The 26,517-nt window shown below is 36.6% G+C and overlaps 1 protein-coding gene across 2 annotated transcripts in view; it reads left to right on the top strand.

The window, feature by feature from the left end:
• The window catches only part of SCAMP1 (secretory carrier membrane protein 1), a 115,494-nt gene that overhangs the window by 13,319 nt on the left and 75,658 nt on the right, over window positions 1-26,517 (top strand). For both annotated transcript variants that reach the window (XM_017895542.1, XM_017895541.1), the window contains exon 2: window positions 16,482-16,559. In XM_017895542.1, coding sequence (XP_017751031.1) covers window positions 16,482-16,559 — 78 coding nt within the window. The remainder of the gene's footprint in view (window positions 1-16,481; window positions 16,560-26,517) is intronic.

Here is a 26,517-nt window from a genome sequence, read left to right as displayed (position 1 = left end):
CTGCTTTCTCTTGTGGGCATTTAGTGCTATAAATTTCCCTCTACACACTGCTTTAAATGTGTCCCAGAGATTCTGGTATGTTGTATCTTTGTTCTCATTGGTTTCAAAGAACATCTTTATTTCCGCTTTCATTTCGTTATGTACCCAGTAGTCATTCAGGAGCAGGTTGTTCAGTTTCCATGTAGTTGAGTGGTTTTGATTGACTTTGTCCTGAGTAATCTTGCATTATTTTCTTTATCTGTTATTTAAAAAGATTCCTATCTTTATTCTGATTCAAAAGGAAAACTTCGGGAACTATTAATATAAGAAACATAACAACAACAACAACAACTAGATACTGAAGTTAGAAAAATTAATTTGCCTGTGATCACCTAGCTAGGAGGTAGAGAAGCAAACCTTAAGCTGTGTGGTTCCAGAGCCCACTTTCTTACTTACTCCTCTCTACTAGTGGAATACAGACCTCTGCAAATTTCACTTACTCCTTCCTCTAATCTCCCTAACACCAGTCTAAGAACACAGAAGTGTTTGCCTGCAATATGTATAGTTTATAAAACTTTTTCTTATGAACTCAACTCTAAGTGGTGATGAAATTCCCCTGAGATTCAGCTATAAACATTTCCATTAAAAATGTTTATATTAAATAGAAAAAGCACGTATTACTAGTTTCAAGCTTTGGGAATACATTAATTTGCATTTTTGCAGTATGCTACTTACCTTAGGCTTGCTTCACCCGATAAAAAACCACAAGACGGACTAACTCAAACAAGTATCCCTAGCTCTAGGATAATGTGGGGATAAAATTGCACCTTTATTTTTAAAATATTTCTTAAGGATTTACTATCCATGTAAAACATGTTTATATTCTCTAAATGTTCAGTGCTTTGCCCTACTGATTGCTTTAAGAAGTAATTTGGTTTCTTGCCACTGCTCTATCTTTAGGCATATTATCTTTTTTTGACTATAGTTCAGTCAAAACATGTTTTCATGTACTTCCTATCGCTCAGATATGGTGCCACAAAATAGAATGTGAAATTTGCACTAGCAGGACTGTCTTTACCTCCGTGGTATCTGATAGCATTTGTTATTTAATTCTTTTGCCAGTGGACCATCTAATTTCTGTTATTTTGGTTAGATGATTAATATGACTTTGAGTGGACCTAGTGGTGTAATTTGAAAAACAAAACATATTCTCAGTCTTTATCAGCCATTATATTTAAAATGGAGATCTTGCCAGTTTAATAGGTCTTTATGGTTATTTAAAATATTATATAATTACTGTGACTACATTGGAGATTAAAGAGGACCAAACAATCGTGTCCAAGAGATTGTTACCGTTGAAGATGGAATAAGAGTAGGTTATTTAGTAATGTATATGGAACTCCCAAAAATCAGACACTGTGATAGTTACTTGGGATACAAAATAAAGAGAAATTTCTGATGTCAAATAATGCACACTTTGGTTGGGAGATACAACGTGTGATAAATGCTTTGATACTAAAGAAACAAGAATAGCATGTTCTTCATAGTGCAGAAACAGAACTTCCTGAGAAGATGAGGTCTGAACTATTTTACCTCAGTTCCCATAAATGCAGAATATGAGGCAGAAGGCATATGTGTTGTTATACTTCACTTCTCTCATTTTATAGGTAGGGAAATTCAGACACAGAAGTTAATTTTTCTAAGTTTACTCAGGAATGACAGGACTTGGACTAAAATTGTTTCATGGAATTGCTTTAATAAGGGTGAGGATAATGTGAGAAATAATTTCTCATAGCAATTGTTTAAAAGTGCTGCTAGTGGCTGGGCGCGGTGGCTCATGCCTGTAATACCAGCACTTTGGGAGGCCAAGGTGGGCGGATCACAAGGTCAGGAGATCGAGACCATCCTGGCTAACACAGTGAAACCCCGTCTCTACTAAAAATACAAAAAATTAGCCTAGCGTGGTGGCGGGCGCCTGTAGTCCCGGCTACTCGGGAGGCTGAGGCAGGAGGATGGCGTGAACCCAGGAAGCGGAGCTAGAAGTGAGCTGAGATCGCCCCACTGCACTCCAGCCTGGGCGACAGGACTCCTGGCAATATAAAATGAAACAAGGAAAGGCCCAGACCCTCTCAATGTCATTTTGGCTGTAGGCTAGAAACTAGAATTTCTTGCTTTCTATATTATTTAGGTTCATTACACATATCATTAATTATCAGCAGGGAATTTTTGCCAAATTATATTCACAAATTATGTTTTGTTTCCAAATAATTATTTCTCTAGAATCTATAGAGTGTACTCGATAATGAAATTATTTTTTGAGGGAGAGGTGCATATAATGTTAATGTGGACAGATAGACAGATAGTGCAACTTAAAGTGATTTGTTTTACTTCCAAGTTGCACTGTCTTTCAGATGCCTAATTAGGAGGTAAGTTGACTTGGGCATGATTGCTTTAGTTAAGTTTCTAATTTGCTAAGGACTGATTTGGGTCTATAAAAAATAAGTGAGTCTCTTTTAGATTTGAGTAAGACTGTTATGACCCTTGCCATGATATGAATTTTTCAAAATCACGATGTATTGAATAATTCCTAGTGATTATTAAGCACATATCATGGTTATAAAAGTTTTGCTAAATACATTGTTGTCTTAGAGTCTCGTTCAGAGATTTTTTTTTTTTTTTTTTTTGAGACGGAGTCTCGCTCTGTCACCCAAGGCTGGGGTGCAGTGGCCCGCTCTCGGCTCACTGCAAGCTCCGCCTCCCGGGTTCACACCATTCTCCTGCCTCAGCCTCCCGAGTAGCTGGGACTACAGGCGCCGCCACCTCGCCCGGCTAGTTTTTTGTATTTTAGTAGAGATGGGGTTTCACCGTGTTAGCCAGGATGGTCTCGATCTCCTGACCTCGTGATCCGCCCGTCTCGGCCTCCCAAAGTGCTGGGATTACAGGCTTGAGCCACCGGGCCCGGCCATCGTTCAGAGATTTTTAATGGCTTTTCCTAGTTCCTTTTTTTAAAAAAATGATTGGGCATTTAGAAATATGTAGTACTGTTCCAGGTGAGTGACTTTCTTCGTATTTATTAAATTCATATGATTGTAGTAACTCTGAGAATTATAGAGTAGGGGAAAAATTGAACTCACTGAGGGGAGGGCCTCTCAGCTTCAGGCCTTTCTTGTTTAATCAAGTTGTCTAGTGTAGTGTATAATCTTGATTGAACCAAGCAGAGCTATTGAAGAATATTTTAATTACGTTTTATAGAGCAGCCCGATACTCTTTCTCTTCTGAGGAAATATAGTTTTGGACATAAATTTATTTTCTTTATTGCATTTTCTTCCAACAACTTGGTCTTTGGATTTAGATTTGGATTTGAATCCTGACCATGTCACTTATTAGCTATACGATTTTGGGCAAATTACTAAAACATCTCCGAATCAGTATTCTTAGCAGTGAAAGAAAGGATATCGCACCCAAGTCGTAAAGCTCTTCTGAGGATTACATGAAATAATTAAGAGTCTGGTATCATGCTAACCTAGATGAATTTTCTTTCTCTCTTTGAATCTGTAGCCTTCAATTTCCCATTGGCTTCCTTGATAGAACTGTAAATGTGCATTTTCTTATAAATGTTTAATACATTCAAAATATTACCTTCTTATACCTCATGAAAAAGTGTGAAGGAAGTAATGGTGAAAATCTGCTACTGTGTTATATAAAAATACTGGACTGGAAAGATTCTAATCATGTCTCTTGTCATCCTTTGTAATTTTGAAAAACTTAGAGGAAATTTAAGTCTAGTTTGTCATATATTTTTTTTTTTTTGCTAACATAATTGAATTTGTCCAAATGGATGAAAGTGAAGTTATTCTGTGAGCCAGTTTTGAATAAGTTGTAGTGCCTGGATCAGTACTGTCCAGTAGAAATATAATTTCTGCCACATATGCAATTTAAAATTTTCTAGTAGCCATGTTAGAAAAAAAGAACCAAGTGAACTTAATTGTAATACATTTTATTTCACTCCATATAAACAATCTTATTTCAACACATAATCATATAAAATTAGAGATAGTTTACATTGTTTTGCTAAATCTTTGAAATTGAGAATCTAATGTATTTTATACTTTTAGCACATCTCATTTGGACTAATTACATTTTAAGAGCTACATGTGGCTGGTGGCTACGGTAGCACAGGTGTATAGCACATCTATAAAATGCATTACTACAACAGTAGATGGCTTTTGCACACTGTAGGATGTGTGTGATAAAAGAATGTCATTTATTATTGCCAGTCTAAAGTTTGTCTCCAGTTCTTAGCAGTCACTTAATGGTGAGAATTTACCTGTTGTTGCAATCTGTTCAACAAATGATTTCACCAGTTTTCATTGTCCATTCTCAAGTCCATTCCCAAGTACTTAAAATTTTCAAAGACCTCAAATATATGTACTTCACGTTAATTATATCTGTAAGAAGGACATGAAAAGGTTTGTATTTTGAAAAGCTGATTCTGGCTTATTATGATTGGGATGGGGTCAGAGGATAGGGAGGGAGACCAGTAAGGAGGTCATTGTCGTTGACCCATGAGGAATAACTGGCAGATTGATCTCGGGCTGAGGAGGGGTTTTTTTGTTTGTTTTTTTTTTGTTTTGTTTTGCTTGTGTGCATTTTAAAGATGATCAGTACTTGAAATGTGAGGTATCTTACTGGGAAGAAGCAGTTGAACACATGAGAGAAAAGAATAATTGACAGGGTGATCCTAAGAAAAGGTTGGGAGAGATGAAGCTTAGATATGAAGAGGATTTTCCCCCCACCTTGGGGAAAGGCTTCCTTCTTGCTTTTCCTTCCCTCCTCTTTTTTGCTTCCCTTTTCCTTTTTTCCCTCCTTTTTCCCCCCTAACCTCTAGATGATGTGGGAGGTAAGGAAAAAAAAAGGCTGAGGCCTTTCTGATAATCTGCAGGACATTGTAAAAACTTCTGTAACACAAAGTCATTCCTCACCAGTTAAAGTAACAGTAACTGTTTTTGCTTTGGTGACTCATTGGCAACTCTAGTAATTGCTGTTTCCCTCAGATGCTGTACCTGCTGCTCTGTGCTCCTTCTTCTGGCCACCTTCCTGTAACTCGTCACTCTTTCTACCATGGCTGTTGTCAACTTCAACTATTATAGTTCCCAATTTTATGTCTCATATTCAGGCTCCTCAAAAATGGGAATAGAATTGGATTGGTTAGCAATTAGCCAGTATCGAGTTGCTTCTGTTGGGGACTGCCAGGTTTGCTCATGTCCAGTTCTAAAGATAGTTACCTTTGGCACAGAGGCCAGTTTCTTATTCTTAGAAATATAGCCAAGTTAATGGGGTCACATGATGCAAAGATTGGGCAAAGAACTGCTTCTGGTTGCTTTCCTTAGAAGGTGTTTTAAGGAAACATGGGTGGGTGTTTTTTGTCCTATTCATTACCTAGGATGTGCTATACTTTTTACAATTCTCAGCCATAGGTGGAGAGCTTTTTTGCTTGGTCCTTAACTTACTGTTGGTGGCAATGATGATAGCAGCCTCACCTGTCACTTATTTGAGTATTTCCCATGTGTGGGAACTATATTAAGCACTTTACATGTAGTAACTCATGAATTATATGATACATTTTACTGGTGAAAAAACTGAGGTACAGTGAAATATGAAGTGACTTGTTCAAAGTTCATAGCTTCTTAGTAATGGAACTGTAATTTGAATAAGGCAGCCAGCAATCTGTAGCATAACATTTCTGAACTATGGTTGACCACGGTGATTATCAAATTTCCCCTTAATTTTAAAGATGAGAAAATCAAGAGAGAGTTTAGGTGACTTACCTGATGTCACAGAATTGGTCATTGCCAGGTGCTCAGTTTCTGATTCCTAGACTAGTGCTTTTTTCTACTACAGAATAACTACCCAAGACATAGACGGTTTTGCATACTAATCATGAAACCCAAACCTGTGTTAGCAGATATCATAGTAAGTGGATACACAATATATAGCCGTATAATAATTATCCATGTAGATTTTTATGTTATTAGACTACTATTTAGCTTAAAAATGACATATGTACAGAGAAAAGTAAACAGGAGACTGAGCTTCATTAGTCACATGAGTTGATTGGGTCAATCTCCTTATTTCCAGCAGGTGAAAGCACTGTCTCCCAGGTTGAATCTTTCAGGTTATGTGTGGTAGTGATTAAGAAATATCCAATTCAATGCATGGTATAGGAGAGCATTTGGAATACAGTGAAGGTTTAGAAGGTTCATTCTTCTGGAGAATTTGGTAGAGAAACCTAGTATTAAAGATACAAACTAATTGTACTAGATGTAAACTTTTCTTCTCTTGTTTGGAAAAATTTGTTTTCATATCCATCTTGATAGTTTAGTGAAATATGAAGTAAACACTGTGAAGTAACACTGTGAAGTTAAGTGGCATTATTAAAGGACTGACAGAATAGCCTTGGCTTAACTAATGACGTAAAGATATAACTCTAATGTCTATGCATAGTCAGATCCACTGATATTTAAATTAAACTCTGAAGAACATCTTTACTTGCTGCTTAAAAGTTAATAAAATACAGAAGCCTAGTATGATCCTCCAAGTCAACAAAATAAGACTATCTGAGAATCTTTTCCTTATTAGAAATATAAATTCTCAGGCATCATCCCAGACCTATTGAATCGGAAATAAGGTACGTTGAGTGACGCTCAGCAATCTGGATTTAACAAGCCCTCCAGGTGACCCCAATGCGTGCTGAAGTTTGAGAACCACAGCCAAAGAAGAAACCAAATTATCAGTTGAAATAATTTCATTTTGATTATGTTGGAGAAGAATAACATTTTCCTGCCACAGTTTTGGAATTATTAATAAGGAATTAGGAATTGAAAAGTCTTAGTTTAATTTTTGTCTCAGACATGCACTAATTGACCTTAAGGAAGTTTCCTGACCTTAAGGCCACAGCTTCTTTCTCTGAAAAATGGAACGATACAGTCTACCAGGAAAGATTATAGCAAGGATTGGAAATAAATGTAAGTGCTAAATACTTAATAGGCATTACAATATCATTTATCATTACTTAATTCTTTTTCAATTTTGTTGTCTTCTCCCAGTTTAGAGGGTATGGCTTCCTCAACACTATTTACAGTTGCTAAAGCTAATTTGAAACATTAATTATGTGATAATTCAGAGATATCAGTTCTTTACCTTCCTAAATCTAGTGTTATTCTTGGTATATTGTGTACATACTCTAATGCTTTGTCATCTAATACTGCATTAGGAGAGTGAACTCAGTTCACTTGAGAAAATGATTTTATCAAATTGCCTGTTAACTTCTAGCCTGGATTAAATTTCTAGAATCTAGAAGGAAACAAGTGCACTTTAGTCACTGTAGTTGAAAGTAGAAAATTGGAAGAATGATTTTATTCTGAGTCTCTGTGGAACTAAGTTATACCTTGTTTATTTATTGGCTTTTCAAAGTCTTTAAGGTGAATTTTAGCACACTCAAGATAATTGGATGTGTTTATTTGTAAAGTGAGAGTTGGACTCGTACTTCTGTGGCACTGAGAGAATGACGTTGATAGCGTGAATGTTGTTAGCTAAGCAGGATTCATCTTCCTAATCCTACATTGTGTCTCCCTCCTTTTTTCTTTTTGAATTAATTTTGTTTTGTAATTATGAAAACATTTTCATGTTTCCAAAGTAGAGGCTATAAAACAGTGTACAATTAAGTCTAGCTTCGAAGTCTATCCTCTGTCTTTACTGTTGCTTTCCTTCCCCTGTAGAGAATCATTTTATTCGTTTTGGATTCTTCCTTTTAAAAAACATAAACACATATTCATTTTTATCTTCCCTTTTGCACCAGAGGTTAACATTTGTTTACTCCTCTGCACCTTGCTTTTCTCACTCAGCCCATAGCACTTGTATATCTCCTTGTATCATTTTACAACTGCATAATGATACTCAGCTGCATAGTACTTTATCATGTAGATTGTCATAGTTTGTTTAGTCATCTTCTATTTATAGATATTTAGGTTGCTTCCAGTCGATTAATTAGTGTGGTGCTTCCATCTGGTTATAAATAGAGCTTTGCCGATATTTCTTTGGAGTAGATTCCTAGAAGTGAGACTGTGGGTCAAAGGATAAATACAGATGTTATTTTGCTAGGCATTGCCTACTTGCCCTACATAAAGGTTGTAACACTGTTTATTCCTGTTAGCAATGCATGAGAATCCCTGCTTCCTTACAGTTTTGTCAGTAGAGTATGTCAGACTTTTAGATTTTTTTGCTAATTTGATAGGTGAGAAATGATTACATCAGTGTAGTTTTAATTAGTGTTTCTCTTATGAATGAGATTAAACATCTTTTTATTTATACTTTTGGAATTATCTTTATGCTCAATTTTTTTCAAGAAGTATTTATTGGTTACTACTGCTGCTATTATCTTGAAGAATTACTCTTTGGGTATTTCCCCATAGGGGTGGTAATAATACTTGTTGAAGAAACAGAGTATCACCAGGCATGTATGATTTAAGAAAAAAAAAAAAGATCACTGATCACAGATCACCACAACAGACAAAATGAAAACATTTGAAGGCTGGGTGTGGTGGCTCTTGCTTGTAATCTCAGCACTTTGGGAGGTCGAGGCAGGTGGATCACTTGAGGCCAGGAGTTCGAGGCCTGCCTGGCCAACATGGTGAAACCCTGTCTCTATTAAAAATACAGAAATTAGCCAGGCATGGTGGCACATGCTTGTAATCCCAGCTACTTGGGAGACTGAGGCAGGAGAATCGCTTGAACCCTGAAGGTGGAGGTTGTGGTGAGCTGAGATCATGCCACAGCACTTCACCAGCGCGGGCAATAGCGAGACTCCATCTCAAAAACAAACAAACAAACAAACAAAAAAAACAAAACAGTCTTGTTTCAAAGAGTTCGCAGTCCAATTGGGGGAGAAAAGACTTGCATGAAGATTATCATCGTTCAGAGAAATAGATGTTGATGGAGCTCTCATAAGTGCTGTGGGAGCATTGAGCCTGGAGTGGAGAGACTTGGGTAGAGGGAAGGTATCAGAAAGATCATTGCTTAGCATATGAGGTAATATTTAGAATGAGCCTGTAAGGAAGAGGAAGAGATTGCTAGGCTGACCCTGCTGGGAAAACTATTCCAACTAGGGGAAGCAATGCAAAGGAAGAGTATGACTGATGTTTGAGGACTCACTGGTTACTGGTTTTGTAGATGATGGTGAAGGTAGGCATTGAGACTACAGCTGGACCATCTGGATTTGATGAAGGTGCTTGTTGACCCTAAACTCATTTCTAAATTAGATTAACTTTAGCAATGCCAAGTTGAAAATTTTGATTAAAATGTCATGTTTCTGTTTTCTCAATTTTCTCATTGACACATGCCTTGTCTCTTGATAATCTTCTTGGTCCTTACACTTTTGGGTGAACTTTGGAGGGGAACTCTGGGGAAGTAAGTGGAGTGATTTCATTCCCTCTTTCCCATTTTACTGTTGAGCAAGCTAAAGCCTTTATATTTTGTCTGTGTTATACTTTTAATTTATCCTTACTACTTCCTTTATGCCAAATTTGAGCCTCCTTATTCAGTAGCTTGTTTCATTTGGTTAAGGGAGAAAGATCTTTCTCATATGAATTTATAAGGCTGGAAAGATAGGCAGGCTAGATGGTTAGAAGTCTTGTATCTCATTTTGAGGAATTTGTGTTTTGTTTTATAGTTTGTGTAGAGCCTCTAAAAATCTGAAATGGATAAAGGACAGAGGAAAGAGGTTGGGGGAAGGGAATGGCAAAATTAGCTTTGCATTTTTGAGAGGTAAAGAATGACTGTCTTGAGGAAGGTGAATTGGAGAAGGTACAGTATAGACTAGAGAGGAGACGTCTCCAGACCAGCAGAAGCAGTATCACCTGAGAACCTGTTAGAAATATAGGTTTTCAGACCCCACCCCAGACCTACTGAATGAGAAATTCTGGGGGTTGGGTGCAACACTCTGTGTCTTATTTGATTTTGATGCACATTAAAGTTTGAGACTAGAAATTCGAAGTTAGCCTACACGACAGTTTGGGAAATGCTTTTCATGTGAATCATGTAGTTGACTTTTGTTGATGTTCATTATGCTGAGATGTTCATTATAAATGCTTTTTGCATGAATTACATAGTTGATTCTGTTGAGATGTTCATTTATATATATATATATACACACACTTTATACACACACACGTACATATACTACAATTTTGTGATTCAGGTTTTTTAAAAATTTCGGTAGGTTTTTGTGGAACAGGTGGTGTTTAGTTATGTGAATAAGTTTCTCACTGGTGATTTCTGAGATTTGGGTGCACCTGTCACCCGAGCAGTGTACATTGCACCCAGTGTGAAGTCTTTTATCCTTCACCCCACTCCCACCATTTCCCATGGGTCCCCGAAGTTCATTGTACCATTCTTATGCCTTTGTGTCCTGATAACTTAGCTCCTACTTGTGAGAACATACAGTGTTTGGTTTTCCAGTCCTCAGCTACTTCACTTAGAGTAATAGCTCCAACTCCGTCCAGATTGCTGCAAATGCCACTATTTCATTCCTTTTCATGACTGAGTAGTATTCCATGGTATAAATATATATATGCCACATTTTCTTTATCCACTCATTGATATGAATTTAGGCTGGTTCTGCAGTTGCAAATTGTGCTGCTATAAACATGCATGTGTAAATATCTTTTTCGTATAATGACTTCTTTTCCTTTGGATTGATACCCAGGAGTGGGATTGCTGGATCAAAGGGTAGATCTGCTTTTAGTTCTTTAAGGAATTTCCACACTGTTTTCCTTAGTGTTTGTACTAGTTTACATTTTCACTAACAGTGTAAAAGTGTTCCCTTTTTACCACATCCACACCAACATCTGTTATTTTTTGATTATGGCCATTTTTTCAGGACTAAGTTGGTATCACATTGTGGTTTTGCTTTGCATTTCCCTGGTAATTATTGTTGAGCATTTTTTCATGTTTGTGGGCCTTTTGTACATCTTCTTTTAAGAATTGTCTATTCATGTCCTTAGCTCAGTTTTTTATGGGATTCTTTGTTTTTTTCTTGCTGATTTGTTTGAGTTCCTTGTAGACTCTGGGTATTAGTCCTTTGTCAGATGTATAGATTGCAAAGATTTTCTCCTACTCTTTGGGTTGTCTGTTTGCTGATTATTTCTTTTGCTATGCACAAGCTTTTTAGTTTAATTAAGTCCCATCTGTTATCCTTTTTTGTTGTTGTGTTTGCTTTTGGTTTCTTGGTCATAAAGCCTCTGCCTAAGCCAATGTCAAGAAAGATTTTTTCAGTGTTATGTTCTAGAATTTTTATGATTTCAGGTCTTAGATTTAAGTCTTTGATCCATCTTGAGTTGATTTTTGTATAAGGTGAGAGATGAGGGTCCAGTTTCATTCTTCTACATGTGGCTTGCCAATGATCCCAGCACCATTTTTCATTTCTTTGTGTCATCTGTGATTTCTTTCAGCAGTGTTCTGTACTTTTCCTTGTAGAGGTCTTTCACCTCCTTGGTTAGGTATATTCCTAACTATTTTTTTTCTTTTTTTGCAGCTATTGTAAAAGGTGTGGAGTTCTTGATTTGATTTTCAGATTGGTTGCTGTTGGTATATAGCATGGCTGCTGATTTGTGTACATTAATGTTGTACACAAATGTTTCAGTTTCCTGAAACTTTGCTGAATTCATTTACCAGTTTTAGGAGCCTTTTGGATGAATTTTTAGGGTTTTCTAGGTATACAATCATGTCATCAGCAAACAGCAATAGTTTGACTTCCTCTTGACCAATTTGGATGCCTTTATTTCTTTTTCTTTTCTGATTCCTCTGGCTAGGACTTCCAGTACTGTGTAGAATAGAAGTTGTGAAAGTTGGCATCCTTGTCTTGTTCCAGTTCATAAGGGGAATGCTTTCAATTTTTCCCCATTCAGTATAATGTTGGCTGTGGGTTTGTCATAGATGGCTTTTATTACCTTAAGATATATCCCTTTTATGCCGATTTTGCTGAGGCTTTTTCATAAAGGGATACTGGATTTTGTCAAATGCTTTTTCTACATCTATTGAGATGATCAGGTGATGCTTGATTTTAATTCTGTTTGTGTGGTGTATCACATTTATTGATTTGTGGATGTTAAGCCATGCCTGCATCCCTCTTATGAAATTACTTGATTACGGTGGATTATCTTTTTGATATGCTGTTGGATTTGGTTAACTAGTATTTGGTTGAGGAGGATTTTTGCATCTATCTTCATCAGGGATGTTGGCCTGTAGTTTTTTTTTGTTACGTCCTTTCCTGGTTTTGGTATTAGGGTGATATTGGCTTCATAGAATGATTTGGGGAGATTCCCTCTTTCTCTTTTGTGATAGTATCAATAGGATTGATACCAATTCTTTGAATGTCTGATGGAATTCAGCTGTGAATCCATCTAGCCATGGACTCTTTTTTGTTGGTAACTTTTTAATCACCACTTCACTCTCACTGCTTGTTACTGGTCTGTTCAGAGTTTGTATTTCTTCCTGGTTTAATCTACAAGGGTTGTATATTTCCAGGAATTTATCCATCTCCTCTAGGTTTTCTAGTTTATTTGTGTAATGATGTTCGTAGTAGCCTTGAATAATCTTTGTATTTCTGTGGTATTGGTTGTAATATCTCCTGCTTCATTTCTTTTTTTTTTTTTTTTTTTTGAGACGGAGTCTCGCTCTGCCGCCCAGGCTGGAGTGCAGTGGCTGGATCTCAGCTCACTGCAAGCTCCGCCTCCTGGGTCTACGCCATTCTCCCGCCTCAGCCTGGCGAGCAGCTGGGATTACAGGCGCCCGCCACGTCGCCCAGCTAGTTTTTTGTATTTTTTAGTAGAGACGGGGTTTCACCGTGTTAGCCAGGATGGTCTCTATCTCCTGACCTCGTGATCCGCCCGTCTCGGCCTCCCAAAGTGCTGGGATTACAGGCTTGAGCCACCGCGCCCGGCACCTGCTTCATTTCTAATTATGCTTATTTGGATCTTCTCTCTTTTTTTCTTGGTTAATCTTGCTAATGGTCTATTTCTCATTTCAAAAAACCAACTTTTTGTTTCTTTTGTGTTTGTTTGTTTCTATTTCATTTAGTTCTGCTCTGATCTTGGTTACTTCTTTTCTTCTTTTGGGTTTGGGTTTGGTTTGTTCTTGTTTCTCTATTTCCTTGAGGTGTGACCTTAGATTGTCTGTCTGTGCTCTTTCAGACTTTTTGATATAAGCATTTAATACTATAAACTTTCCTTTTAGCACCACTTTTGCTGTTTCCCAGAGGTTTTGATAGGTTGTGTCACTATTATTGTTCAGTTCAAATACTTCTTAAATTCCCATCTTGATTTTAATGTTGACCCAATCATCATTCAGGAGCAGGTTATTTAATTTCCATGTATTTTTATGGTTTTAAGGGTTCCTTTTGGAGTTGCATTTCCAATTTTATTCCACTGTGATCTGAAAGAGTACTTGATATAATTTTGATTTTCTTATATTTGTTGAGACTTGTTTTGTGCCCTATGATGTGGTCTGTCTTGGGGAATGTTCCATGTGCTGATGAAGAGAATGTATATTCTGCAGTTGTTGGGTAGAATATTCTGTAAATGTTAAGTCCAGTTGTCCTAGGGTATAGTTTAAGTCCATTGTTTCTTTGTTGACTTTTTGTCTTGATGACCTGTCTAGTGCTGTCAGTAGAGTATTGAAGTCCCCCACTATTATTGTGTTGCTGTCTATCTCATTTCTTAGGTCTAGTAGTAATTGTTTTATAAATTTGGGAGCTCCAGTGTTAGGTGCATATGTATTTAGGATTTTGATATTTTCCTGTTGCACTATTCCTTTTATCATTGTATAATGTTCCTCTTTGTCTTTTTTAAGTACTGTTGCTTTAAAGTTTGTTTTGTCTGATATAAAAACTACTCTTGCTTTTGGTGTCCATTTGCATGGAATATCTTTTTCTAGTCCTTTACCTTAAGTTTATGTGAGTACTTATGTGTCAGGGGAGTCTCTTGAAAGACAGCAGATAGTTGGTAAATTCTTATCCATTCTGCCATTCTGTATCCTTTAAGTGGAGCATTTAAGCCATTTACAAACAATGTTATTGAGATGTGAGGTACCGTTCTATTCATTGTGCTAATTTGTTGCCTGAATACCTTTTTCTTTCTTTTTCTTTTTCGTTGTGTTGTTTTATAGGGGCTGTGAGATTTATGCTTTAAGGAGATTTTATTTTGGTGTATTTTGAGGATTTGTTTCAAGATTTAGAGCTCGTTTTCATATTCTCTCAGCGTTTATCTGAAAAAAGTCTGTATTGTTCATTTATAAAGCTTAGTTTTGCTGGATAGAGAATTCTTAGCTGATAATGGTTTTATTTAAGGAGATTAAACGTAGGACTTCAGCTCTTCTAGCTTGTAGAATTTCTGCAGAGAAACCTGCTGTTAATCTGATAGATTTTTCTTTATGGGTTACCTGATGCTTTTGCCTCACAGCTCTTTAGATTCTTTCCTTTGTCTTGACTTTAGACAACCTGATGACTGTGCCTAGGTGATGATCTTTTTATGATGAATTTCCCAGGTGTTCTTTGAGCTTCTTGTATTTAGATGTCTAAATCTCTAGCAAGGCCGGAGAAGTTTTCCTCAATTATTCTCTCAAATATGTTTTCCAAACTTTTAGATTTCTCTTCTTCCTCAAGAACAATTATTCTTAGGCTTGGTTGTTAAACATAATCCCAAACTTCTTAAGAGGCTTTTTTCATTTTTTAAAATTATTTTTTCTTTGTCTTTGTTGGATTGGGTTAATTCGAAAGCCTTGTCTTTGAACTCTGAAGTTCTTTCTTCTACTAGTTCGATTTTATTGCTAAGACTTTCCAGTACATTTTTCATTTCTCTAAGTGTGTCCTTGGTTTCCAGAAGTTGAGATTGTTTTTTATTTATGTTATTTCACTGAAAATTTTTCTATTTGTATCCTGTATTCATTTTTTTTTTAAAATTCTTTAAGTTGGACTTTACCTTTCTCTGGTGCCTCCTTGATCAGTTTAAAAGTTGACCTTTTTTTCTGGCATGTTAGAGGTTTTGTGTTGGTTTGGATTCATTGCTGGTGAGTTAGTGTGATCTTTTCGGGGTGTTGAAGAACCTTGTTTTGTCATATTACTGGAATTGTTTTTTTTGGTTCCTTCTCATTTTGGTAGACTATATTGGAGGGAAGATCTGGAACTCAAGGGCTGCTGTTCAGTATCTTTTGTCACACGGGGTGCTCCCTTGATGTGGCGCTCCCCCTTTCCCATAGGGATGGGGCTTCCTGAGAGCTGAACTACAGTAATTGTTATTTCTCTTCTGGATCTAGCCCAGTGGAGCTACTGGGCTCTGGGATGGTACTGGGGACTGTCTGCAAAGAGTCCTGTGATGTGATCCGTCTTCAGGTCTGTCAGCCGTGGATACCAGCACATGCTTCCATGGAAGTAGCAGCAGAGTGAAGTGGACTCTGAGGGTCCTTGGTTGTATTTTTAAGTATGCTGGTTTTATGTTGGTTGGCCTCCAGCCAGGAGGTGGCACTTTCAAGAGCACATTAGCTGCAGTAGTAGGAGGAGGATCAGGCGGTGAGCGGGACCATAGAGCTCCCAAGAGATTGTGTCCTTTGTCTTCGGAGTTCCTTGGCTGTCTCAGGAGCCTGCAGCAGGAATCCATCTTCTTCAAAGGGTCTGTGGATTTTCTTGGCTTTCCTGGTATGTTCCTGCATAGTTTTTGGAGCAAGAATACGCGATGTAGGTCTCCATGTGATGCTCTGTCCATGGAGTGGGAGCTGCAAGTTAGTATTGCCTCCTATCTGCCATTTTTCCCTCTCACCGTGTGATTTGGTTATTTTTATGACAGTCTAATATTAAAAGATTTGAAAAGTTGGAATGGTGTGATCATGTGTTATACTTGGAAAAGGGAAGACAGTCTACGATCATGTGGTGAAATAAACTACAGTAAAGTAGAGATATTGGAGTAGAATAAAACAAGTAAGAGGTAATTTAATATTGAATGCTCTAGATGTTGGCTGTATATGACATTGATTTGTAATGTAGTATGAAATCTTCAGTGGGAGAAATTGAAAATTTTATAAAAAGGGGGAACATGAATTCCTTGTCGGGGCCAAAGGAAATGATGGTGGGTCCGCCTGAGATTTGTTAAGATGCTCTTGTGTAGTCAGTTCCACACAGTTATTAAGAGGTAATTTACTTTTTATCTTGATGTAATGGCTTGCAGCTGATTTGAATCTCGCTCAGTTTTTGTTTTCCTTTGAGAATGTGAAGGTTGTATGGGTTTAAATTTCACCATTGTTGAAATGAGACAGTAAATCTGAGAATCTTCTTTTATTTTCCTCTGTTAGCTTTGCTGGGTGACCACAAGTATAGAAAAGCAAATGGTATGTAAATATCAAAATTATTTTTTAAAGGGTAAGTCACCTTTTTTTTTCTCCTTTAAATTTTATTCTAGGATCCATCAGTTACACAAGTGACAAGAAATGTTCCACCAGGACTTGACGAATATAATCCATTCTCGGATTCTAGAACAGTAAGATTATTCTTGCTTTTAAATGTTTAAAATGAAATTCAATAGGAATTATATTTCAACTATGGTTTCTTTTTTGGTGGGTTGGTTAAACTTAAATAAAACAAATTGTTAATATTTTATTTAGTATTCAGCAAGCTTGGCTTTTTTTTAAATATGTAGAAATATTAGTAGTAATATTTTCTTTTATGTTTTACAAATTAAATCACAATAATCTTTCTAAAATGTAAACTTTTCTACACTACTTAAAATACTAGGAATTAGAGAAATATTTCTTGGTGTACATGTCATCTGCCTGATAATGTGGGGTGATTTTTTTTTTTATGTGGAAACTGTGTAGAACTGTAACATGAATGTTTGTATGATTGTCATTTGAATTAGATTATTCTGAATAGTCCTAGCCTTCTGTTCTGGCAGAGTGGACTCTCTGGAACTTTACCCAGGCTAGGAAAGCATATTTTGCCCTCAAAATTTAGTTATTTTTTTCTTTTTCTTTTAAAAATTTATTTATTGTAGAGACAGGGTCTTCTATGTTCCCCAGGCTGGTCTTGAACTCCTGGTCTCAAGCCATCCTCCCACCTCAGCCTCCCAAAGTGCTGCAACTACAGATGTGAGCCATGGCACCTGGCCTCAAAATTTAGTCTTGATATATAAAATGTACAAGTATTTAAAAAATCCTCATAAAACAATGGTTTGCTACTCTAGATGTATATTAGAAGTGTCTGGGGGACTTTATTACACTACTCCTTATGGCCCTAATCTCTTAGAGTCAGGGCATTTTGTTTTTAAGTTCTTTTGATGATTTTATTGTGACCTGGATTTGGAAACTTTTGAGTTATATTCTGTTGAAAATTATCCCCAGAATTTCTGTGGCAAATAATTTCATCTCCTGCATTTGGGTCCCCTCCAATACTTTGTTACTTTGCCCTGTGCATCTCTTCTATTTGGCTGTTCCTGAGTTGTGTCCTTTAATAAGCTGCTAACAGTAAGTAAACTGTTTCCTTGAGTTCTGAGAGCCCTTCTAGAAAATTATCAAACCCAAGGAGAGGGTCATGGAAACGCCCAGTTTATAGCAAGTTAGTCAGTATGGGCGGCAATCTGTGACTTGTGACTGGTGTCTGAAATGAGCTCTTAACCTGTGGGATCTGTGATAATCCAGGTAGGTAGTATCAGAATTGAACTGAATTGTAGGACATCTAGATGGTGTCCAAAGAGTTGGAGAACTGGTTGGTGTGGGGGGAAAAACCCCACATATTCGATGTCAATAGTATTGTTGGTAAAAAACAGTCCAAAAGTAAAAGCATTAAAATAAGAATGAACTTTAAAATTTCTCTTTATTTCAAAGCCCTCATTTAACAGCCTTTGCGTATATGTAGCAAATTAATCCCAGGTTGGGATCACTGAAGTGCTTTTTGAGCATGTAAATTACAGGTTAAAACATGTGAAATGGCCAATAAGCTGACCAGTTTTGATATATAAAAATGGTGGTGTCATATGATTCAACCTTATAATGAATTAGTGCTGTGAATATGTGAGAGTCCAATTTGGTAGTAGTTGTTGAAGGGAAAAAAAGAAGAGCTGGCAAATTATATTCCTCTATATGTAGTTCTTTTAACTTGATTTCTAGGAGGTGGAGATGGGAACAAGACCATTTTTAAAGTTTGTCGATAAAGAATGAAAAGAGATTATTATATAAATGTTTGGAAAACTTTACTAGCAAGAAATATGTTTAGCCTTTTTATATAGTTAGCAGCTTTAGATTACTCTTATCTGTTGTAGTATTCTTCATCAAGCCATCTACTTTGTGCCATGTGCTTTGCCTGTATTATCTTATTGAATTCTCATAACATTCAAAATTGATATTTTAAATTTCCATTTTACTAATAAAGAATCTGAGACACAGGTCAGCTAACAAGTAAAGTGGCAGAACTGGCTTGTTAACTCATGTGTTATCTGTAAAGGTTTTGCCTTTTTCATTTTGCTAGTGCTGTCTTTGGAGATAGTTACTTAAGAAATAGAAAAAATAGTCCTGGTCTTTGAAAGATTTCTCACCTAATTGGTGTAATTAAAAATTACACAGACACAAAGAAGATATATCCAGAACAAATCAAACAAAATATAAGTCATGATTCTGAATGTTGAGACTTTATGGTTACAGAAAGATTTTCTGAAAGTGAATAGTCTTGAGCAGGGAGCTAGGCAATAATGAGAAGCCAATTTACAATGAAATGCTTCCCTTAGATTTGATGAACAGTGATATGGTGCCAGAACCAGGAAAATTGTTATGAGAATTGGGTGCATTTTCCTCTGCACTGTTAACATGATGGAAAACACAGTTTAAATATTAAATATTCTTTTATTATATGATGTGATTTCAGAAATTTGTCCATTTTTGTGGCTGTGATTATTTTCCAAAGACATTAGGTGTACTTAGATAATTGATTTAAGTGGTACATTAGCATTAGACCTTGGTCCTGTTTTAGTTAATTGGTGGTATTCATATTTTTGTCATAGGACAGTGTTTGTGAAACTGAAGCTTCTTGATTGTTGTATCAGGGTATGGTGAGCTACTTGAGGTCAAGAAGATCTTCTAGCAGAATGCCTAAGTGTATAATCTTGCTAAGATTTAGAAAGTTCCTGCCCTCTTCTTCTTTTATAATAAAATTGTTTTCTTTTGTACTTACTTTCTGAGTACAAAGAGGACCTGCATTTTAACCTAGGCCCTACCACTATGCAGTTGGTAACTTTCGGCAAACCATATAACTTCTTTGGAAATCTTTTATATATATATATTACAGTGATAGCAGGGAGGAAAATGTTGAGTTAAATAATTTTATTTTTTTATAGACACAGGTTCTTGCTTGGTTTCCCAGGCTGGCCTCAAAATCCTGGACTCAAACAATCCTTCTGCCTTGTCCTCCCAAAGTGTTGGGATTACAGGCATGAACCACCATGCTTAGCTAAGTTAAATAATTTAGTATTAGTGTCTCTTGAAAATTAAGACTAAAGCATCTAGCTCCAGGGACTGACTGGATATAATTGTACATGGTAGTTTACTCATCTTTAATACTGTGAAAGCATTCTGTATGGTTTAACACCTGTCTTTATTTTCTCTCGCTGTGCACTTCTTTTTTCTCTTTTTCTTTGCCTTCTGCTTCTCACTGTTTTGTCGTTCTTGGAGCTCATTATCTGTCCCTTCTGGAACCTGTTTGTTTCCAGTCTCATTTAATGATACTGTTGACTTATATCCTAGTATCATTGGCTAGAAACACCCGAGTTGTCTTTGGCGCTAACAGCTTCTTTTCCTAAGTCTAATGAGTTGCCACATCCTGTCACTTATCCCTGCTGGAGATATGACCTGTCTGTTCTTTTCATTCTTTCTTTCTTACCTGGCCTAATTCAGGCACTCATGTGAAATGATAGAATGACCTATCTAGTTATCTACTTCCAGCCTCTCTCTTCAAATCCCTTTTTATACTGTGACTGGACTTATTTTCCTAAAGCAGAGGTCAGAGTAGGTCATCTGCCTTCCTTAGAAATGATTATGCATTGCCTACTCAGTAGTTTGGCATGTGAGACCATCCGTGGTTTGACTTCAGACTTTTTGTTTTTATTTTAATTTTGTTTTCATGGACTATTTTTTTAGGCTTTCAGAACAATTGAGCAGAAAGTACAGAGTACCAGTTTGTTTTCTCCAGACTATCTTTTTACTCTTATCTTCTAATGTGCCATTTGCTCCAGCCAAAGTCTTATTAACTCATGAGCCCCTGACCCTTTTGAGACCATCTCCCCATTGTATAGAGTCAAAAGAGACTGTGGGTGATCATAAGGCTTGACTTCTGTAGGTTTTCAGTGGATCCAGATGAATACTTCACACTGGATATATTCATTTTCTGTTGCTGCAGGATTTTTGCAGCAGTGGAGAGCAGAGAGTTGTTTTTAGGGGAGAGGATGAGAGAAATGGGGGCTGGAAAGGGAAAGGAGATTAAGATAAAGTTTTGTTACAAAGTTACAATAATGAAGACAGTATGGTACTGGCATAAACATGCAAATCAGTGGAACTGACAACCCAGAAATAAACACTTAAATTTATGATCAACTGATTTTTGACAAGATTGTCAAGATAATCCAATGGGAAAGAATGATCTTTTCAGTAAATGGTGCTGGAATAACTGGATGTCCACATACAGTAGAATGAAGTTGGACTCCTACCTCATCCCATACATAAAAATTAACTCGATCATAGACCTAAAGGTAAGCACTAAAACTATACATAGGAGTAAATCTTCATTACGTTTAGTTAGGCCATGGTTTCTTAGATGTGACATTGAAAGTACAAACAACAAAATAGAAAACAGGCAATGTGGACATCAAAATTTAAAACTTTTTGTCTAAGAACACTATCAAGAAAGTGAAAAGACATCACTTTTCACTTTGATGAAAGTGATGAAAGATGAAAAGACATCTCACAGAATGGGAAAACGTTTGCAGATCACATATTTGATAAGGGACTTGTATCCAGAATATATATTAAATTCTTACAGTTCAATATTAAAAAGACAACCAGGCTAGGTGTGGTGGCTCATGTTTGTAATCCCAGCACCTTTGGAAGCTGAGGTGGGTGGATCATTTGAGGTCAGGAGTTTGAGACCAGCCTGACCAACATGGCAAAACCCCATCTCTACCAAAAATACACAAATTAACCAGGTGTGGTGAGTCCACATGCCTGGAATACATGCCTGAGTCCCAGCTACTCAGGAGGCTGAAGCAGGAAAATCACTTGAACCTGGGAGAGGGAGGTGGCAGTGTTCCAAGATGGTGCCACTGCATTCCATCCTGGGAGACAGAGGAAGACTTGAAGACTTTGTCCCACCCCGCCCCCCACCCCCCCACAAAAAAAAGACAACCCAGTTTATAATGGGCATAGACATTTTGAATAGCCGTTTCTCCTAAGAAGATAAATGGCCGATAAGCATGTGAAAAAATGTTCAACATTGTTAGCTGTCAAGATGCAAATGAAAACCACAAGGAGGATACCACTTCACATCTACTAGGATGTCTATAATCAAAGAGGCAATAGCGAGTATTGGCACGGATGTGGAGAATTGGAACCTTCACATACTGATGATGGGAATGTAAAATGGTGCAGCTGCTTTGTAAAACACTTTGCTAGCTCTAGGCATTTGTTAAACATAGAGTTACCATATGACCAAACATAGAGTTACCATATGACCCTGTAATTCCACTCTTAGGTATATGCCCAAGTGAAGTGAAAACCTACGTCCACATAAAAACCAGCACACAAATTCAGCCAAAAATTGGAAATAACCTATGTTCCTATCAACCGATGAATGGATAAGTAAAACCTAGCTTAAAAATAAATGAAGTAGTTACTACAACGTAATTGAACTTTGAAAACATTATGCCTTCACCGTTATCAACATCCTCCACCAGAGTAGACATTTGTTACAATTGGTGAATCTATATTGACACATCATAATCACCCAGAGTCTATAGATTATGTTAGGGTTCACTTTTTTTTTTTTTTTTTTTTTTTGAGACAGGGTCTTACTCTGTTGCCCAGGCTTCAGTGAAGTGGCATGATTGCAGCTTACTGTAACCTCAAACTCCTGAGCTCAAGCAGTCTTCCCACCTTGGCCTCCCAAAATTCTAGGATTACAGGCATAAGCCACTGTTCCTGGCCCAGGTTCGCTTTTTTTTTTTTTTTTTTTTTTTTTTTTTTTGAGACAGAGTCTTGCTCTGTCGCCCAGGCTGGAGTACGATCTTGGCTCACTGCAACATCCGCCTCCTGGGTTCAAGTGATTCTCCTGCCTCAGCCTCCTGAGTAGCTGGGATTACAGGTTTGCACCACCCACACCCATCTACTTTTTTGTATTTTTAGTAGAGATGGGGTTTCACCATGTTGGCCAGGCTGGTCTCAAACTCCTAGCTTCAAGTGATCCGCCCGTCTCAGCCTCCCAAAGTGTTGGGATTACAGGCGTGAGCCACTACACCTGGCCCCAGGGTTCATTCTTGATGTTGTACATTCTGTGGGTTTGGACAAATGTATAATGACATATATCCATCATTATAACGTCACACTGAGTACTTTCATTGCCTTAAAAATCCTCTGTGCTATACTTATTCATCTTCCTGCCCCTTCACAGACCCTGGCAACTACTGATCTTTTTACCATCTCCATAGTTTTGCCTTTTCCACAGTGTCATATAGTTGGAATCATACATAATGTAGCCTTTCAGATTGGCTTCTTTCACTTAGTATGCATAATAAGGTTCCTCCATGTCTTTTCATGGCTTCTTAGCTCATTTCCTTTTAGTGCTGAATAACATACTATTGTCTGGATGTACCACAGCTTATTTAGCCATCCACAAACTCAAGGACATCTTGATTACTACCAAATTTTGGCAGTGATGAATAAAGCTGCTATAAATAACTGTATGTGGGTTTTTTGTATGGATGTAAGTTTTCAGTTCCTTTGGATAAATACCAAGGAATAGAATTACTGGACCATATGGTAACAGTATGTTTAGTTTTGTAAGAAACTGCCAAACGATCTTTCAAAGTCTGTACCATTTTGCACTCCATCCAGCAATGAATGAGAGTTTCTGTTGCTCTACATCCTCTCCAACATTTGGTGTTATCAATGTTTTGGATTTTGGCCATTTTAATTGGTATGTAGTGGTATGTCATTGTTTTAGTTTGCATTTCCCTGATGATATATGATGTGGAGTACCTTTTTATATGCTCACTTGTCATCTTTATATCTTCTTTTGATGAAGTGTCTGTTAAGGTCTTCTGTCCATTTCTTAATTGGTTTGTTATTGTTGAATTTTAAGGGTTCTTGTATCTTTTGGATAATAGTTCTTTACCAGATGAAAATATTTTCTCCCAGTCTGTGGTTTGTGTTCTCATTCTCTTGACATTGTCTTTTGCAGAGCATTAATATTAAGGAAGTCCAGCTTTTCAATTATTTCTTTCAGGGATCATGCCATTGTTGCTCTCTCTAAAAAGTCATCACCATACCCAAGGTCAATTAAGTTTTCTCCTGTGTTGTCTTCAAGAAGTTTTATCGTTTTGCATTTTATATTTAGGCCTATGATCCATTTTTAAATATTTATTTATTTATTGTAGTGACAGGGTTTTGCCATGTTGCTCAGGCTGGTCTTGAACTCTTAAGCTCAAGGAATTCTTTTGCCTTGGCCTCCCTAGTAGCTGGGACTATAGGCATATGCTTGGCTTCTGTGATCCATTCTGAATTAATTTTGCTCTAGCACCATTTGTTGAAAAGACCGTACTGCCTTTGCTCCATTGTCCGAGATCAGTTGACTGTAGTTATGTGGGTCTATTTTTGGGCTCTCCATTCTGTCCTGTTGGTCTGTTTTTCTAATCTTTTGTCAATACCATACTGTCTGGATGACTGTTTCTTTATAGTTAAGTGAACTCTAGTAGTGTCAGTCTTCCAACTTTATTCTTCTTTTTCAATATTGTGTTGAGTGTTTTGGGTTTTTTTTCCTTTCCATATAAACTTCAACATTAGTTTGTCAATATCCACAAAATAACTTGCTGGGATTTTGATTGGGATTGCACTGAATCTGTAGATCAAGTTGGGAAAACCTGACATCTTAATAGTATTGAGTCTTCCTATCCATGATCATGGAATATCTCTTATTCTTTGATTTATTTCATCAGTTTTATAGTTTTTCACATATAGAATGTGTACATATTTCATTAGATTTATGTCTGTTTTACTTTGGGGGATGTTGATATAAATGGTATGGGTTTAATTTGAAATTCTACTTGTTCATTGCTGTTATGTATGAAAGTGATTGACTTTTATATATTAACTTTGTATTGTGCAACCTTAGTATAATTCATTTATTAGTTCTAGGAGGCTTTTGTCAGTACCATTGAATTTTCCATATAGATGATCTTGTTATCTGTGAACAAAGACAGTCTTATTTCTTTCTTCTTAATAATCTTCATACTTTTTTTGGGTCTTATTATATTAGTTATGACTTCTAGTACAGTGTTGAAAAGGAGTGGTGAGAGGGGATATCCTTGCCTTGTTCCTGATCTTAGCTGGAAACTTCTAGTTTCTTATCATTAAGTTGATGTTAGCATTGGGCTTTTTGTAGGTGTTCTTTATCAAATTGAGGAAGTTTCCCTCTATTCCTAGTTTGCTGAATGGTTCTATTATGAATGGGTGTTGGATTTTGTGAAATGCTTTTTCTGTATCTACTGATATGGTCATATGATTTTTCTTTTTTAGCCTGTTAACATAATGAATTACATTAATTGAATTTTGAATGTTGAACCAGCCTAGGATACCTGGAAAAAATCCCACTTGGTTTTATATATGATTTGTTTCATATATGATTGGATTCAATCTGCTAATATTTTGTTGAAGATTTTTGCATACATGTTCATCAGAGAATATTGATCTATAGTTTTTTTCTTGTGTCTTTGTCTGGTTTGATATGAGGGTATTTCTAGCCTCATAGAATCAATTAGGAAGTCTTCCTTTTGCTTCTTTCCTCCGATTGAGACTGTATGGAGTTAATAAAATTTCTACCTTAAATGATTGGTAGCATTCACCAGTGGATCCATCTGGGCCTGTTACTTCCTGTTTTGGAAGGTTATTACTTATTGAGTCAATATCTTTAATAAATATAGGCCTATTTAGATAGTCTGTTTTTTCTTCTGTAAGTTTTCACAGATTGCATTTTCCAAGGCACTGGTGCATTTCTTGTAGGTTATCAGATTTTTGGGCATAGAGTTATTCATAATATGTCTTGGTTATCCTTTTAATGTCTATGGGACCTCAGTGGATGTCTCTTCCTTCATTTCTGATATTAGTAATTTGTGTCCTCCCTTTTGTTCCTCCTTAGGGAGTCTGACTAGAGGCTTATTGAGTTTATTGGTCTTTTGCAAAAGCCAGGTTTTCATTTTGTTGATTTTTTTCTATTGATTTCCTGTTTTTAATTTCATTGATTTCTGCTCTTACTTCTTTTCTTCTGCTTATTTTGGATTTGATTTGCTTTTCTTTTTCTGGTTTCCTAAGATGGAAAATTGGAGTATGGATTTTAGATCTTTCTTATCTAATATATGCACTCAATGCTATACGTTGTGCTCTAAACTCTACTTTCACTGCATCCCACAAATTTCGATAAGATACACATTTTTTTTCCACTTAGCTCAAAATACTTTAAAATTTCTCTTGAGATTTCTTCTTTGACTTGTGTTATTTAGAGGTGTCTTTTTAAATTTCCATATATTTTGGGATGTTTCAGTTTTCTTCGTGTTACTGATTTCTCATTTAATTCCCTTGTTGTTTGAGAGTAAATACTATATTTCTATTTTTTAAAAATTTGTTAGGATGTGTTTTATGTTACAGAATGTCTTCTGTCTTGGTGAATGTTCCAGGTGAACTTGAGAAGAATGCGTTTCTGCTGTTGGATAAAGGGGTTGATAGGCGTTAATTATATCCAGTCAATGGATGGTATTGTTGAATTCAGCTATGTTCTTAATGATTTTTTGCCTGCTAGATTGGTCCATTTCTGATTTGAGGGGTGTTGGAGTCTACAACTATAATAGTAGTTTCATCTTTCTCCTTGCAGTTCCATTAGTTTTTGCCTCTTGTAGTTTGATGCTCTGTCATTAGGTGCATATACATTAAGGAATGCTATGTCTTGGAGAATTGACCCATGTATCATTATGTAATGCCCTTCTTTATCTCTAATGACTTTCTTTGCTTTAAGTCTGCTTTTTCTGAAATTTTTTGTTAGTGTTAGCATGGTATATTTTTCTGTTTACTTCGAATCTATATGTTTATATTTAAAATGAGTTTCCTTTTTTTTTTTTTATTATACTTTAAGTTCTAGGGTACATGTGCATAACGTGCAGGTTTGTTACATATGTATACTTATGCCATGTTGGTGTG

Source organism: Rhinopithecus bieti, unplaced genomic scaffold (genome assembly GCF_001698545.2).
Source record: "Rhinopithecus bieti isolate Rb0 unplaced genomic scaffold, ASM169854v2 scaffold_26302, whole genome shotgun sequence".
NCBI classification, from domain to species: domain Eukaryota; kingdom Metazoa; phylum Chordata; class Mammalia; order Primates; family Cercopithecidae; genus Rhinopithecus; species Rhinopithecus bieti.
Note: the sequence above shows the minus strand (reverse complement) of the source record. Positions and strands in the feature narration are given on the sequence as shown.